We start from the raw sequence: 15,696 nt of genomic DNA on the forward strand, positions 1-15,696 counted from the left end.
AAGGTTCTAAGCTGTACAACTGCAGAAAATTCTGACTTGGATTTAAAACACTCAGTTTCAGAGCACAATGGAAGGCACCAGAACTAGTCTTTGGCTGTTTCTCCTACTCAGCCACTTGCTGTTCGGTCCTACCAAGCAGACAACAGATGATGAAGATGGCAGCTCAGCCAATGTGACGCAGCCCAGCCTCCATGCCACTGACCACACAAACTCTCTCGACAGAGACCCCAATGGCACTTATTCCAACTGCCTGATTGACACCGAGATGGGTCTGATTGCTATAGGTTCAGCAGGGGGGCTGATTGTCTGCCTGTTGGTTGCCACCGTGGTCCTGGCATGCCAGGTCTGCCACATTCAGCGCCGGGTTTATGCCCCCCGAACCTCACGGTCCAACATGGACTTGGTAAGCAATACAGGCTACTGGGAAACTGACCAACCAGAGGTTGGTGGACTGGTTGGCCCATGTGATGCCAGTGTCATGCTGGAGGAGGTGAGAGCAGAGAGCAATATGGAGGAAGAGAGACAAGCGGAAATACCACAGCCAAGGGAGGAGGCTGGGCCAAGACTTGAGGAAGGAGCCATAGGAATGGTTTCTGACCCAGATGCGATGGCCAGTCAGATGCAGAGCTCCAGTTCAAGGGACTCCTGTCTCGAGGTTCCCAGGGATCTAGAGGACATGCCCCTTGTTGTGTGAGGAGGTCACTGCAGTTCAGTAACCTCCACATGCATCATTCAAGACAAAAAGCAATTAGACAGTTCAGCTGATGTGCTTTGCGTTGATGGGGTTTTTTTTTTTTTTTTCCTCCCGATTTATTTCAACCCACAGAAGTTAAATAAATGATCAGTACAATGTTAAAAAGTTGGAATGTTAGGAAGACACCTGTGTTTCAGTACAAACAGACTAAAAGCCTTCACTATACTTTCTGGGCAAGAATTTGATCTTTGGTCAGCAAACAGGTCTTAGCCAACTTTACCTGCTGCATAAAAAACAAATATTTTCAAAAGAATGAGGTATATGTTTTTCATTAGTTAAGTATAACTTTTAAATATCTAATATGATATGCTAAATGTATTTTACACTATGTAATACTTACTGTAACACTGCTTGATTTGTTTAATGCTCTTGCTTTACAACATAATTGAGTGGATGCACTGTTTTAAGAAACAGAAAGGTAGAAAAACAACTACATTAGCACACTTTTATAGTCCATACCAATTTTTTTTTCTTCCTGGACATGACATCAGGGACCTTGTGACTAGTCAAAACCATGGTGAAATGAAAGTTGGGTTCAATGTCCTCCCTGTTGTATTAATAAATCTCTTTTAAACTTTGCTTCTGTGAGTTTAGTATTGTGACTTCTAACCTGTACTGACTTTCCAATGCTCCTGCTCTTTTAGAACTCCTGTGTACACAAAAAAAGAGCCTGTTTAAGGTTCTAAATAAATAGATTTTTGCATGGTGTCAGTGTCTTATGTTTCAAATCAAACTTTATAACTCAGGTTGCAAGCTCTATATTTATATTAAAGACAGAGCAAGTATTAATTGTGAGAAACGATGTGCCAGACGGCCTATGCTGATGTACAGGAGGTGTGGCGAGCAAAAACTAAAAGTGTAAATGTTTCTTTTTGAATGATTATTATGGTGGAAATATATGTTATTTATAATGCCTGACTAAATTTCTTACAGATGTTTTCAATTCAATTCTATACAGTTCAGTGTTTTGTTACACATTTTTAAAGTAGGTGTGAAATAACTACTATATTTGGCAGGGGAGTGAAAAAAAAGTTTGTCAGTTTGTCATGCTTCCTGTAAGTGAGGCAAGAATCCGTCTTTCAGCAGAGAGTAGCACTGTATGCTCTTGGTTCCTGCTTACTGACAGCCAGCCAGCAGTGTAATATTCTACAGCTATTTCACTTTGAATATATCCTTGAACGACACAGCTAACAGGATACAAAGGTTGTCTGTGTGAAGTCACTGGTAAGTACATTTTAATAATTTAAATTATTAATGTAGTCTTGTGCACCTAATGTCTTGAGTACTTTGGATTGCTGCTGGAGATAAAACTCCACAAAAAAGTGTATTCAAGATAAATATACAGCTTGTACTGTACATATCTGATTGATTGAAACAGTTCCTCCACCAAAACTTATTGGTGAAAAGCACAACTAAACTGCTGTGGAGTTGCTAAAAACATGTTATTAAAGCAAGCTCTTCCTTTTTTTTTTTAATTTAACTGAATATCTAATTTATTTTAAGATATTTTAATATAGTAAATGTAATTAAAGACCAGAAGAAAAAAGTAAATTCAAGTCTGATGAAAGTGCTTTCAAAACAGCCTGTACCCCTGGAACACATTTCTCTTTGGTCGCCTTTTGAGGAAATGATGTAACACCATGTTCTATACAACACTTTTTTTGCCCTGTCAAATTATAGATTTCACAAGGTGCACATTTCTGATTAAATAACTTCCTCTGTCCTAGCTACAAAAACACAGCAGCCGCCAGAAGACCGAAAGAAAAAAAAAAAATGAAAGGTGATTTGTTAAGTGGGATTGTTATTTGGCTGTTGGCCCTGACCACAAGCGTTGCGCAGTCATCTCACCAGAATCAGACCTTCATTAGTGTGACAACCGGAGAAGTAACAATTAACTCCACTGAGGGCCAGATGACAACACACAAAGTGTCTAACTTACATCCACAAGTCTTAGGTCCTAACATCACACCGTCCATCGCAGCTGATGAATCTCCAACAGCAGAAAAAACTACAAATCCCTGCATTAAAACTTCACTGCCAACAACTCAAACACCTCCACAGACAGACTTTCTGACTACTCAAACAGCAGCAACTCCAGCCCATTCCAACTCTTCTCAGTTAAACAACTCAAAGACAAGTGAGAAGGCCACAACAGAGGTGCAGGTTAAAGACAAAACAACAACTACGCTGATTGTAACTACTCAAGCCAGCAACCCAACCACAATTACAAGGACACACTCGGTGCTAACCAGCTTCGCACAAAGTCAAAGCACAAGAAAGACATCAACCTTCCAATTTAACAGTGATAAAATGACCTACGAGTCTACACGTCCAGCAGAGTCTACTCACACTATCTCTACTGCAACCACCTCTATCAAGACTGAGAACACACCTACAACTACAAGAACAGCCACACAATCAACAGGCTTATCTAAAACTTCAGTGGCTATGATAAAGACTTCAATTTACACCGCCAAGAGAAAAGAAAAAAAGGCGAAGTCGAACAAGGACACAAACCAGAGTAAAATAGTGGCGGGGATAATAGGTGGAGCCCTGGTAGTGATGATGGTTGGTTTTCTGGTTATTTTCATAAAGAAACGGAAGTTTCAGAACCAGCAGAGTACAGACTGGGCCGGTCCGTCACCATTTCTGGAGAGTGGCGCTGACAATGGTGCGGTAAAACTGAGGTCACTTAATCGGGTTTCTCTCGCCAGCTTCCTGCCTCAAAGGTTGTCCAAAAGATTGTCCTTGCTCCCAGAAATGGGTGAGGAGTTAGAAGACATGGCACCAGGTACTACATTTGGAAATAAACATACAGTGCCTGCATCTGTTAAAGAGAATGAAGAAACCAATGGGACTACTATAGCTGTTCCAGAAATGGAAATCTCAGGAGACGCTCTAGATACAGTTGATAACTCCGTTTCAGAGCCCTCTTCCCAAATTACCAACCCACCCTCTATAAACAACATCCCAGATGCTGCAAACCTCAGTGAAGATTCTGCAAATTCCCCGTAGTCCACCTCATGCTGCTAAAAACACTCCAACCAAATGACAGCCTTAACGAATTGAACTTAATCACCAAAGTCCCAAATGCATCCACCACAGATGCATTTCCTAAAGCTCTACTTTTTACGTTCTAGGCAGCAACAACTGACGCCAGAAATGGACTTGTCATTCTCTGAGGAAATCATGATTAGAGAAGTGATGGTTATCTAGGTCTCTAATGCAAATTAAAAAAAAAAAAAAAAAAAAAAGCAGTATATCATTAACATAGAAGATAACATTTAAAGGAAGGAATGCCATAGAGCACCCATAAGATTATAATGTATATCAGACAACAACAAAGTATTTCTTTAAATTTTAAAATCCTCATTCACTGTCATGTATAAGCTGAAATGATGCAGAGGTCATTATGTTAAAGTGCTTCTAATTTACAGTCAAGACAGTTTACCCTCTTCCCATCAACATGTCAGGGATTCTCAAACCAAACCCTGCTGGATTTAACAATCAAATAGAAATGTCACCCTGACGTTTGGAGTGTAAGTCTAAACACCTTCTGCCCTCTAACCTGTGGAAAAGTGCTGCTGTCGAAACTATAACCACAAAGCACGTGGGATGCCCCTATATTTATCTTGCTACAGACGCAGAAAGAAAGTAACACGTTAGGTACAGCATGGGCCCAGAATAGTGTATGACTAATATGACTAATAATTGTGAAAACAATAGGCTTAATATATATGTATATATATATGTATGTATGTATGTATGTATGTATGTATAATATATATGTGGTTTCTAAATATCAGCATAGATGTTAAACAAATTTCAAAGTGGAAATACAGAAAAGACATTTGACATTGATGTTATTCAGAAGTAATATCAAAAGCAAGGTGTAGATCTGGTCACATTTTTGTTTTGTCTCAATGTACTGTCTGAAAAGTGTTACGTGCAGTGGAAGAGAGAGAAGGTCCAGTACCTTTTATGATACAGTATCGTCATTTTGTTAAATGTTGCAAAATGTAAATGTTGAAGTGAAATGTTTCTAAACTTTCTCAATATCCGACTTTAACAGTACAGTTAGTCATAACTGTATAATACTGCTTTATGATGCTTATGTAATTCTAAAATTGGCATTATGTTGTTTCTAAGGCATCAAAACACAAATTAGCTACAATAATAAAAACACAAAAGCAAGACCATTGCAGGGAGATTTTCAGTGGCCTCTTATATTGCCTGTTGTTGTCTAGTGCCGTGTAGGCTTTGGAGTTGTGTTCTGTTCAGTGTGGTTGCATGGTTTTCATAATGTTCTATTTTTAGGGCATGAGTCACAAAATTAACATCTTTATGTTCTTAATTAAAGGGTCTGATCATCTTGTTCCTTTGTATATTAGTAATGATCCTGGTCTTGATGCTTTTTATTAAATTGTAAGTGAAAAGAAAACAGCCTAGTGGAAATGTCACACGTGTCTTGAGTGGTTGAGGTTTTGCATGTCGCAAAAAAAACAAAAAAAAAAAAAACAAACCTACCTCCAAACACTAGTTATTCTACCACTGATCACTGAGTGCTTGTTTCCAACAAAATTAACAATTAAAATGATTCAAACCTGGCAGACCAAGGAGAAAATAAATGATTTATTTAGCCATTTTAGCCCATCCTAAGTGATAGTTAAACAACATTTTAAACAATAAGTCTTGAAGTTAGTTTCATTACAAGCTGGAAACCTAGTATTGTAAATTTTGCTCAGTATGTAGTGGCTTATTAGAGCTTTATTCCTACTGCCCACTGCAGTCAAATAAGACACTATGGGAGTGGTAACAGTGAATCAGAACAGTGGAGTTATAGTCCAGACACTGAACAATGAGTTGAAACTCACCATAAAGCTACACAAAGGAATGGAGAGCTGCTGATTGAGCTGATCAGTCTCCAGTGGTTCATCACAACCACAGATCACATTTTTGTTTGTTAGACACCTGTCTATAGCTGAAAGCAGACAGCCTAATCTAAAACAGAAATAATGGCTTAAAAAAAGATTCAGGGTTCTGCACAAAGAAGGGAAAGTTAAATGTAAGTGACATTTGAATTATCATAAAAATAAGGGCTAATAAAACTTTAAGGAAAGGCAATTTTAAAAATCAATAAAACAACATGATTCACCAATGAGAACAGCATGCTTCACACCAGCTAACCTCACCAACCAAATTCACCAATGAGTAACTAAATATATTAAATACAACTTAAATCCTGGGGACAGAATAAATCAAATCTCTTTTTCCATTACTGACAATTGTAGTAAAAACATTGCATCTTGGTGTTTCTAAGACAAACCAGAAATGTGGTGTGCAGCCAAACTGAGACCTATAGCTTCTTCAAAGGTGTGAAAAAGCACATGCATAGGAGAGAAATTTAGCTTGTGTGAAGCATGCTGTTGTCAGCGTGCACACACACACAAACACACACATAAGCATGCAGCTCTTGCTTGCCTCAGCAGCAGCAGAGTAGGCTGGCTTGCTGCTGCATTTCTCTCTCTCTCCCTTCTATGCCTCTCCTTCTCCTAACCCAGACCTCCAACTGCATCGAGAGCCTGCAAAGCAGGGTGGGGGCTGGCGCTAGCAGGCAGCATGTTTAATGCCATGCTACGACAGCCACAACATCCAGAAAAAAAGCGCGAGACCGTAACCCTCCAACAGCTGAGATAAAATACCAAGGAACAAAACAGCTGGAGCTGGATGCGACAGGCAAAAAGGAGAGATGACATGATGAGGTGAGTGATTCCAAATGCAAAGAAAAAGAAAAATGTATGACCCACATACAACTGATGGGCAGGGCACTGTGCACTTTCCTTCTGAATCCTGTTAATGCTGTAAACTATGCCGTAATGTTCTGCTGGCTCATGAGGGAAAGACTCCCTGCTCTGTCGGTATGCAGATTGCTCCTTTTAGTATTACGATGAGACACAGGACAAAGTAATCTTTTAGACTTTAGAGAAAAACAAGACAATGTTTCAGCCGACCTAACTACAAAGTAATGTAGTTAGGTCGGCACAATCACAGGTGAATAAGACAATGGCGTGAGGAAATTTCTGGAACACATTTCAAGGGTCTTAATAACATATCACACAGGCCAGTGTTGGGAACTGAAATACACACAGACCTTCAGTCTTTAAACCCAAATGCCTGCAGCAGAGGACCATATATATATATATATATATATATATATATATATAAACTGTATGAACTGAGTCTCACTGCAGCACTGAGCACCAGTCCCACTGGCAGAGCTTCAAGCTAGTTGGCAGTCAGGGTGACTAGCACCCTTCTAAAATGCATCAGGAGCAGGATGGTTATGTCTCACTTTAGAACAGGACTGATCCTGACAGAAAGGCCTGATGGATGGTCTGGGTTAAACTGATCTGACAGCCATTTCTGCTGCAGTTCACATGTATTAGCAGCTAACTTTTCTCAAACAATTAATCCATTCAGTCATGAACATGGTTAGGTTTACTGCATGTTGGTGACAGCTTGAGGCTAATTATATTCACAAAGCTCAGCAACTGGAGGACCGAAAGCTCAGTTGAAATCAAACTAAGTCTCAGGAGGAATGGATGTTTAAGGACTCCGGTTCAGGAACTTCATCAGAGCTTATAACCAAATGATGCTGAAAAGACAGACTAGATACAATGGCAAAATTCTAACGTCATTGTAGAATACAAACTCTGATGGGTCAGTAGGATTAATTGTCTGAAAACCCATGAAGGTAGATGAAAAGTTATTAGGATTCATTTTACTGCACAAATTATTATGGCAATCAATCCAACAGCTGTTCGGCCACCAAAGTTGTGCAACTTGCCCACAACACTGCCAAAACTAAAGCACACCATGAGCAAGTTGCCAGCTACATATGTGCTTTCTGTTTGAGAACAAATTACAGAAATGCCATGCGTTCTCATAAAATGCTGTATAGAGATATTCTGGCATTCAATTCAAATGTGTATTATATGTGACTGAATTAAATATTTTCTGAAAATAACATGAATGGTAATCTCTACTGACATGGACACAGTGCTATGAAAAGAATATAATATGTTTTACTGTATTTTCGAGCTGGCTGGACAATGAGAAACATAAATTCTAAACCCAGTGCAACGCATAATTATCAGGTGAAATGATTCCCAATTGGATAAAAACAAAAAGACAGTTTTCACAAAAAAAAACAAAAAAAACAAAAAAAAAAAATCAAAATAGGACACTAAGATGAGGGCAAAATATGAATTAGTCAATCTATAAAATTGGAATAACTATAATAAATCTATTCCACATGAAAACATTTAAACTCTTTTACTATTTTCTTCAACCACACCTTTTTTTTTTCCTTATAATTGCCTCGTGATATGTAACCCTCTCTGTAAGTCTTGTCTCTGACTCTGCAGAGCCGTGACCATGGCTGCCTGCTTTGCCCCTCTGCACTGCTTACTCCTCCTGCTGCTCTGTGGGCTGCTTGGAGGTTGGGTGCTATCTGTCTGTCCCTCAGTGTGCTCCTGTGCCCGTGGACACCGCGCGGTGGACTGCTCCTCACGAGGCCTGACCAAGCTGCCACCTGGTCTACAGCACAACATTCACTTTCTTAACCTCTCATTTAACAGGTAATCAGCCACAGCTTGGCAGTGTCATCATGTTACAATGCGAGACATTTGCTAAAGTTCTATATGTGTAACAGATTGTATAAATTTACTTCTACAACCAAAAAGAGGTCAAATATATTATCCCAAGATCTATTATTTTCTTAAAGAGGTCAAGGATAGAAAAAAAGAGAAATTTAAAAGGATGAAAATTAATTGTTATAATATTTAGCTGTGATAATCTGTGCCAGCCTCTAAGATGACTATAGAAGATCAAATGCTTTCACAGTGCAACGTGAAGTGTGGAAATATCTATATATCTAGAGTGGTGTGAAAACAAATCTAGGGAAAAGCTGAAAGAAGCAACTATTTTTTGTGCTTAAACAAAATGTCAACAGTGTCACAAACATGGCATCCCTCACATGTTAAATGCACATGTACATAACTTTGTTCTTATAACAGCTTGCAAGGTCTGGACAGCCAGCTCAGCCACTATGCCCACCTGCGAACCCTAGACCTGTCCTACAACCGCCTGGAGAGCCTGCCGCCTTCTTTGCCACGGTCTTTGTGGGACATTCGAGCAGTGGGCAACCATCTACGCTCACTCGACAAAAACGACACAGCTTACCACTGGAACCTAAAAGTGCTCGACCTTTCCGACAATGAGCTGGAAAGAGTGGTCTTTATCAACAACACACTGCCCAGTCTCCAAGCTCTCAACCTGAGTCACAACAGATTTTGGACTGTGCCCACAAATATGCCGCACAATCTGGAGAGCATTGATTTGTCACATAACTATCTTGCGCAGATCCTTCCTGGATCGTTGGATCGGCTTCCCAGGCTGGCTCAGTTCTACCTGCATGCTAATCGTTTCTCCTGGTTGCCAGAGGGGGTCTTTGACAAGCTAATGGGGCTGCAGGTGATTACACTTGGGGATAACCCCTGGGCTTGTGAGGAAGAAGAAAACATAACAAGGCTCCTCAGATGGGCGGAGCATACCCAGGCAACTGTATTAGGCTGCCCCTGTTATACAAAGCCAATCTGTGGACAAACCCATCTGGCAACACCAGGGAGGGAGTGGCACTCTGCGCTGTTCACTGAACTACCTTTCTGGGTTAATAGCAGAGGACAAGGGCATGAGGGTCAATCACCTGTAAGAACAGCAGAGGTCACCTCAGGTTACCAGGCCAAATCTGCACTGTTTGAGACTGGAATATATCAGGACAAGAGAGCAGTGAATGAGTCGGGGGATCACGCAGTGTTTGTCTGGGCATCTTCTACAAGTTTTGACACTTTCTCTGCACACACAAGCACAACAGTACAGCCACGGTCTTTAACCAAGAAGCCAAAAGTAGCTAACTCACGGAATAAAGGTCACAGACAATTTGTAGAGACTCAGCAAACTGTGATTCTGTCTATTTTAGTAATGACAACAGCATTCAACACTTTCTGAGCCACCTGGACTGGACTCAGAATATACTACCATATTATTTTGGACACTTAATATATGACCAAGTAACTCCACTTAGCACCTGCATTTTCACCACCGTAAAACCTGTTCGGACTGTTGGCGTCGTCTGTCACTATCATAAAGTTATTGTGGTTTCAACTAGCTCAACATGTACAACATGACTCACGTTCCTGTACACAGAGAAGAACGGTGTAAACCTGCAACACAGAAAACTTCTCAAAATGTCTAAATAGTATTCAAATGGTCAATGTTACACTCAATATAATGCTTACACGGTGCTGTGCTCTATGCTTTCTTCATAAAACTGATGCTTGTGCTGCAGCATCGATTTACAATATAGGCTATAACATTTGGTTTAGCTTGTTGGTACCCCTGGCTCAATCTCACCCTGAGTAGCCTAAAATGTCTTCACAACAAATATGTTCCAAATAATGGGCTAGTTCAATTAAAGGATTCTAAGGATTACATTAGGAGTTCATTAAATGGCTTTAGATGTTCATGTATGCAGTGAATAAAAAAAATAAAATAACAGAGACTACATGATTTACAACAGAAACATACAATGCTAATACTAATAGAGTCTGCAACAAAATAAACTCAGAAAAAAAAAAAAAAAAAAGCACATTCATCATGGTGAAAAGATGAAGGAAGAAAGCCCAAATGTTTAGCAAAGATGTAAATGTAGTGCATTCCTGTTAAAGGTACTCCAAAATAGGTTTGACGCATCAAGTTCTTTCATGTTTGTGTTATATTTAGTTGAGCTGTGACTGTGTTTCTTAATGGCGATGATGCTGGGGGCTTTTTGTTTTTCTACTCTACAGCCTATTTAAAAATGGGCTTACAATATATTAAGCATTTTGTTATCCTGCTGATAGACTGCGCCTGCATGGCTCCTGGCAGTGCTAGCAGCTGCATTGGTAATTATACAGGACAGCAGTGTAAGCATTTAGTTAGAGAGGAAAAAAAAAAAAAAAAAAAAAAAAAACATTCTTTGGCACATTTTGTTAGATTTAAGACTAACATACTTAAGACTGTTTTTGTGTGGCAACTTTAGGACAAATAGTTTGAATTATTTATTCATTTACTTATTTTGCTTCAAACAAGGAACGCAAAAGCCAGTTGAAAGTCAGTGGTGGACAACTGAGATTAAAGTTTGAAATATTTTAAATTATAATAAGTATTTTAATAGTAATGGGCATGGTGAAAATGAGCCCTAAATTAAAACGCTGAATTCCCAAATAAAACCCTTCTTTCAGGCCCAAGCTCCAAGACTATGGGACAGTGTTACACAGTGGAAAAACAAAATGTTAAAATATTTTTGTTTTCTTCAAATCCTACAGCTGCTATTAGATTTGTTTTGTATCAACTGCTGAGTTTGCTGCCATTCAGTTAAAATAGACTAAAGATAAATTCACATTGACTGAAAAAATGTTATAGCCAATATTATGCTTCTGCTTTTATACAGGGGTCGATTTAAGAATTGGTAGTAGTAGTACTGAGTGGTTATGAAATGCATCACAGCAGGAACTCATCAGTCTGAAAGCTGAATCTGTTTGAAACACAGCAATTAACTTTTGGGTGGTTACAGCAGGCGGTGGACTAAGTATCCATGTTAGCAGATGAAACATGAGCCAAACTAAATTCAAACTAAAATTCAAAAATTAAATACATTTCTGCCAAGGGTGATTTCAGTCATTTTAGGTACATGTTATTATGCTGATTTTTATACATGTGGTCATTTGTCTGATAGGTTTGTGGGTAATATATTACACATGGTATATATTAGTGGTGGCTTGACATTGCAGTACCATCTGTGGTCACCACTGTTCAGAATGTGGCTGCAAAATGTGCCACAACCAGTAGCTCTCTGAATGACAATTCCAGAACATTTTAAGTGACATAAGGTATGTCAGATTAAAATCATGAGATCTGTCTAGTCTAATATTAAAACACTTTAGATGTTCAGATTCTTATGCACCACACAACAGAATCAGGGAGGTGGCTGTCTAGTCTCAAACTCATTCTGCTGCATGACAATGAATCAAAACATACCAGCAGAGTCATAAAATACATCTTTAGAGAAGAGAAGAAAGAGGGATCCCACAGCAGGCCGTGTGGCTGCCACAGAGCCCTGATCAGACAGAAGGTGCTGTGACAGACTAAACCAACAGAAGAGTTGCAGCAGTTTTTTCAAGATAGTTGAACAATCTCCCAGACAAGCACCTGGAGAAACTGTGTGGAAGTGGAGAGCTTGTGGTGTTTTAAAAGTAAAGGGTGGTCTCAGCACCATGATTGGAGGTTTAGGTTTTTTTTTTTTCTCTTCAATGCGTTTTGTATGAAATTTATCGATTAATAAAAATTATTTAAAGCAATTTTTAAAATTATTGTTGCTTTATTTCTAAAACACAGTAATGTATATGTTAATCTATGACTTGGTAACTAGAAAATGATAATTACAGGGCCAACCTATATTTACTTTCTCTTTAACTCACAATGACCATCTATTATTACAACATGTATAGTAGTGTGATCAATAAAAATGTAAATACTTTAAACATTATGCTGAGGTACGCAGATTCTGCTTTGGCAGTTAAGAGGAAGGTTAAAAGAAGCTTAAATTACAACAGTAACAAAAATATAAGGTGAAAGGTTCTGTGTTGGACAAACTAGTTAGAACTTTTGATTTTTAATTAATTTAATAACTGTGAAATATCTATGAAAGCTAAGTACAGATATGATTTTACCTTTCATATCTGCACTAGATTAACAGAGAAAGCCTAAAAATAACAGTGTTTAAAACACTGTTTCAGTTTTGTGAAAAATGTATTTGTGTGGCTTCTGTGTGTTCTCAACAAAAATTTGTTGTTGAAGTTGAAGAACGTCTCTTAACGCCACTTTACAGTCAGACTGGACTGGTTGTTTCTGCAGTTCCAACAAGTGGTGTAGTTAATGTTAGCTGTGAGAAGGAAGATGCATGTTCAGGTCCTACCTGCGGGCCACATAGTAGAACACTGGGTTCCCAGTCTTGGAGGTTCCTGCCTGGTAGAAGATGTTGAGGGTCTTTAAGGCTTTGAACTCCTCCTTCTCATGGACCTGGTGCCTGGAGAGCAAACCAAAGAGCTAGGAATCAATTACCACTTCCTGTACTTTTCACTGAGTGCCCTGAGTGGTTATTGTGACAAACCATATACATGAGCACAATGCGTGCACAGTGTCCGTATTTCCGATCAGACCAACATTTATCACAGGTTCCTCCCTCCTCTTTGTTTCCCGGTCACCTTACGTAAGATCATCAATTATCCCAGCACTCAGTTCTCAAGCCAGTGCCTTGTTAATTGTAACTGACCATAATAAACCTCTCAAATGGAACTCTAACATATTGTCATACCTTTTGTTTTGAACTGTAGATAAGCTTTAAGCAACGACATAAAGAAAGACAGAGGGAGTGCTCTAAAAAGCTGAAAAAGCACAAAAGCACACTGCCACTAACTTTAGCATTAAGTTCAGCTCAGCATGAAGTCATGGTGGTTAGTGGTTAAAGGAAACCAAAGAGGAAACAGATCTCAGCCCAGGAAGCCACATTTAGATGAACCCCTAAAACAACCAACACTAAGAATCTGAAACTCTAACTGTACCATTTGTTAGGCAAAGCAAATTACTGACATGAATCATATACATGATCCTTTAAGCAACCGATAAAGCAGTAAGTGAAGTTTTATAAATAAAAGTCAATCTGTGGATATAAAGTTAAACATTACAACTACACAAGGGGAAAAAAAGGCTCAACAGAAGGTGCTGGAGTCACTTTCTTGCACTGTGAGACGTAACAGAAAGAGGACCTTAAGAAACATGTTCATGTTAATATGCCACTATCAGGGAACTCGCCTGGTCATAAACTCCTCAAACTTGGAGCTGGTCAGGTTGAGACTGGACCAGTGAGTGTCTGCCACAGGTTTGTGTTCAGGTGGTCCTAGGTAGGCCAGTAGGGTTGCCATCTTGTCAAAAGGACGCCTGCCTACAGCCTTGTGGTCCCTGGAAATTAGATAATAATTAATCCTTGATTAATGATTAAATGATTAAATAAAAGTTCAGTACTGAGGTCATACAGCAAAACATGCTAGTATTGTGTGATAGATAAAATCATAGATCCTGACCTATTACTGGAGAGGTACTGGCCAATCCTTTCCTGATTGTTCCACAGCAGGCGGTGGAGGGCCAGCACATTACCGTCACTGATGAAGGACAGACTGTGGTTGACCGAATCGCTGGGTGGAGAGTCAGACGCTATGTCCAGGAAAAACCTGTGGTTGAGGGAAGGCCGAACAAACTCAACCTCCGGAGGGAAGATACTCTACACCAAGCACCTCACTGCTTTAGTTTTTAATGATACTCTGTCAGGTTTGAACACCAGTGAAAGTCTATAGCAATATTGTCATTAAAAGTACGTCTATATTTACATATCATCCTTTAGAATAATGTCTCCTGTGTTTGTTGTCCTCTTTCCTGGTCTTTATGGTGAAGATATGGTTGTAGTTCAGGTCTGTTGATGGCACCTGTAAGTTACTTGGTGTTGCTCCTCATGTCATGCATATGTTAATAATGTACAATTTTGTCTTTCTGACAAAACACTGTAAATTTATTATGTTGCTCTATTTTATACACATGACATGACAGACTATTGCATAGCTGTCCATCCTGGTAGGACTCTTTCTCTGTTGCTCTTCCTGAGATTTCTTCTATTTTTGCAGAGTGTTTTTTGGGGGCTTTTCCTTATCTGATTTAAGGGTCCAAAGAAAAGAGGGTTTCATATTCTGACTTCACTCCACTAGAGCTAAAGATAAGTGTTTTCTAGCCATGTGAATTTGTGAGGTCTTGTGGCTTCCCAAGTTGAGGCATAGGAGATTCCCTCATCAGTCATAACTTCTCTCTGGACTGCTACATGCAAATGTCTTGAACACTGTACCATTCCGATCTAATGATGTCTGTATTAGGCTGGTCATTTTCATGCTTCAGTTATGCTTTGGAGTGATCTGACTCACGATTGGCATAAAAACTAATCCCTGGTTTGTAGTGGCCTCAGGACCATCATTTGCAAAGATGTTTCCATCAAATCCCAATTAAATGAATGGGCAACAAATTGGGATTTTGTGTGTTTACAGTATGAATGGTCAGGATCATGCTCCAGGTGGCTTACCTTCGGGCTGCATCAAAGTTGCTCTTGACAAAGTCATTAAAAGGCCTCATGTGTTCTTCCTTTGTAAACAAGACATGGTTTGCAATGCTCTGCAAAATCTAAAGGAAAGGATAGAAATTAAAGAGTATATTAAAAACTATTCATTGTGCTAGTGTAACTAAACTAAATGGCACAGTAGTAGAATTTAATATTCCATTCCAAATTCCTCACCAACTTTTTTTGCCAGTCAGCAGCAATCAGCCTTACCTTGGACATGAGTTTCAGTCCCCGTTCTATCCTAGGCAGCGGTTTCTTGTCTAAGATGCCAGCCTCGTAGGGGGACACAATAGCTGGGTTGACAAAGCGCAAAAACATGGCGCTTCCCACCGCACCAATGCTGTTCTGTGGGAAGCGCTGACTCACCACCTGTGTGAAGGAGAATAGAGGGAACAGGGGAAGACACAGGAGAGGAAAACAGGAAAATGTAGAACAGATAAAACAGAAGAACAAGGGTTGAGCAGGGGGAGCAGGTTTGAGCAAAGGGAACGAGAAAATATTGAAAATGGATTTCAGTACATTAAACACCAAAAGAGCAAATGATGAGAATAACAAAATATACATGTATCAATAAATGTGAGAGCAAAAGTAGGTGAAGATGTGGGTCTCAGGAGAAGGAACAGTG

General features: G+C 39.4%; 2 protein-coding genes across 6 annotated transcripts in view; one reads left to right on the forward strand and one right to left on the reverse strand.

Moving 5' to 3' along the window:
• nf1a (neurofibromin 1a) overlaps nucleotides 1-15,696 on the reverse strand; it is a 61,509-nt gene that overhangs the window by 16,711 nt on the left and 29,102 nt on the right. For 3 of the 4 annotated variants that reach the window (XM_026312861.1, XM_026312868.1, XM_026312877.1), the window contains 5 exons: nucleotides 15,282-15,440; nucleotides 15,036-15,133; nucleotides 13,996-14,142; nucleotides 13,727-13,873; nucleotides 12,831-12,941 (listed from right to left, as the gene is read on the reverse strand). In XM_026312861.1, coding sequence (XP_026168646.1) covers nucleotides 12,831-12,941; nucleotides 13,727-13,873; nucleotides 13,996-14,142; nucleotides 15,036-15,133; nucleotides 15,282-15,440 — 662 coding nt within the window. Of the gene's footprint in view, nucleotides 1-12,830; nucleotides 12,942-13,726; nucleotides 13,874-13,995; nucleotides 14,143-14,298; nucleotides 14,382-15,035; nucleotides 15,134-15,281; nucleotides 15,441-15,696 lie in introns of those variants that run through there. The other variant, XM_026312887.1, reaches the window with a different exon arrangement.
• LOC113133884 (oligodendrocyte-myelin glycoprotein-like) lies at nucleotides 1,806-10,796 on the forward strand. Of its 2 annotated transcripts, XM_026312908.1 has the most exons (3): nucleotides 1,806-1,978; nucleotides 2,482-8,394; nucleotides 8,833-10,796. In XM_026312908.1, exons 2-3 carry the CDS (start codon nucleotides 8,192-8,194, stop codon nucleotides 9,821-9,823), a joined length of 1,194 nt encoding a protein of 397 aa, XP_026168693.1. In that variant the 5' UTR covers nucleotides 1,806-1,978; nucleotides 2,482-8,191; the 3' UTR covers nucleotides 9,824-10,796. The 2 variants fall into 2 exon arrangements, with proteins under 2 accessions (XP_026168693.1, XP_026168685.1); XM_026312900.2 differs by lacking the exon at nucleotides 8,833-10,796 and having other exon boundaries at nucleotides 1,823-1,978; nucleotides 2,482-5,195.

This window comes from Mastacembelus armatus, chromosome 13 (genome assembly GCF_900324485.2).
Source record: "Mastacembelus armatus chromosome 13, fMasArm1.2, whole genome shotgun sequence".
Taxonomy (NCBI): Eukaryota; Metazoa; Chordata; class Actinopteri; order Synbranchiformes; family Mastacembelidae; genus Mastacembelus; species Mastacembelus armatus.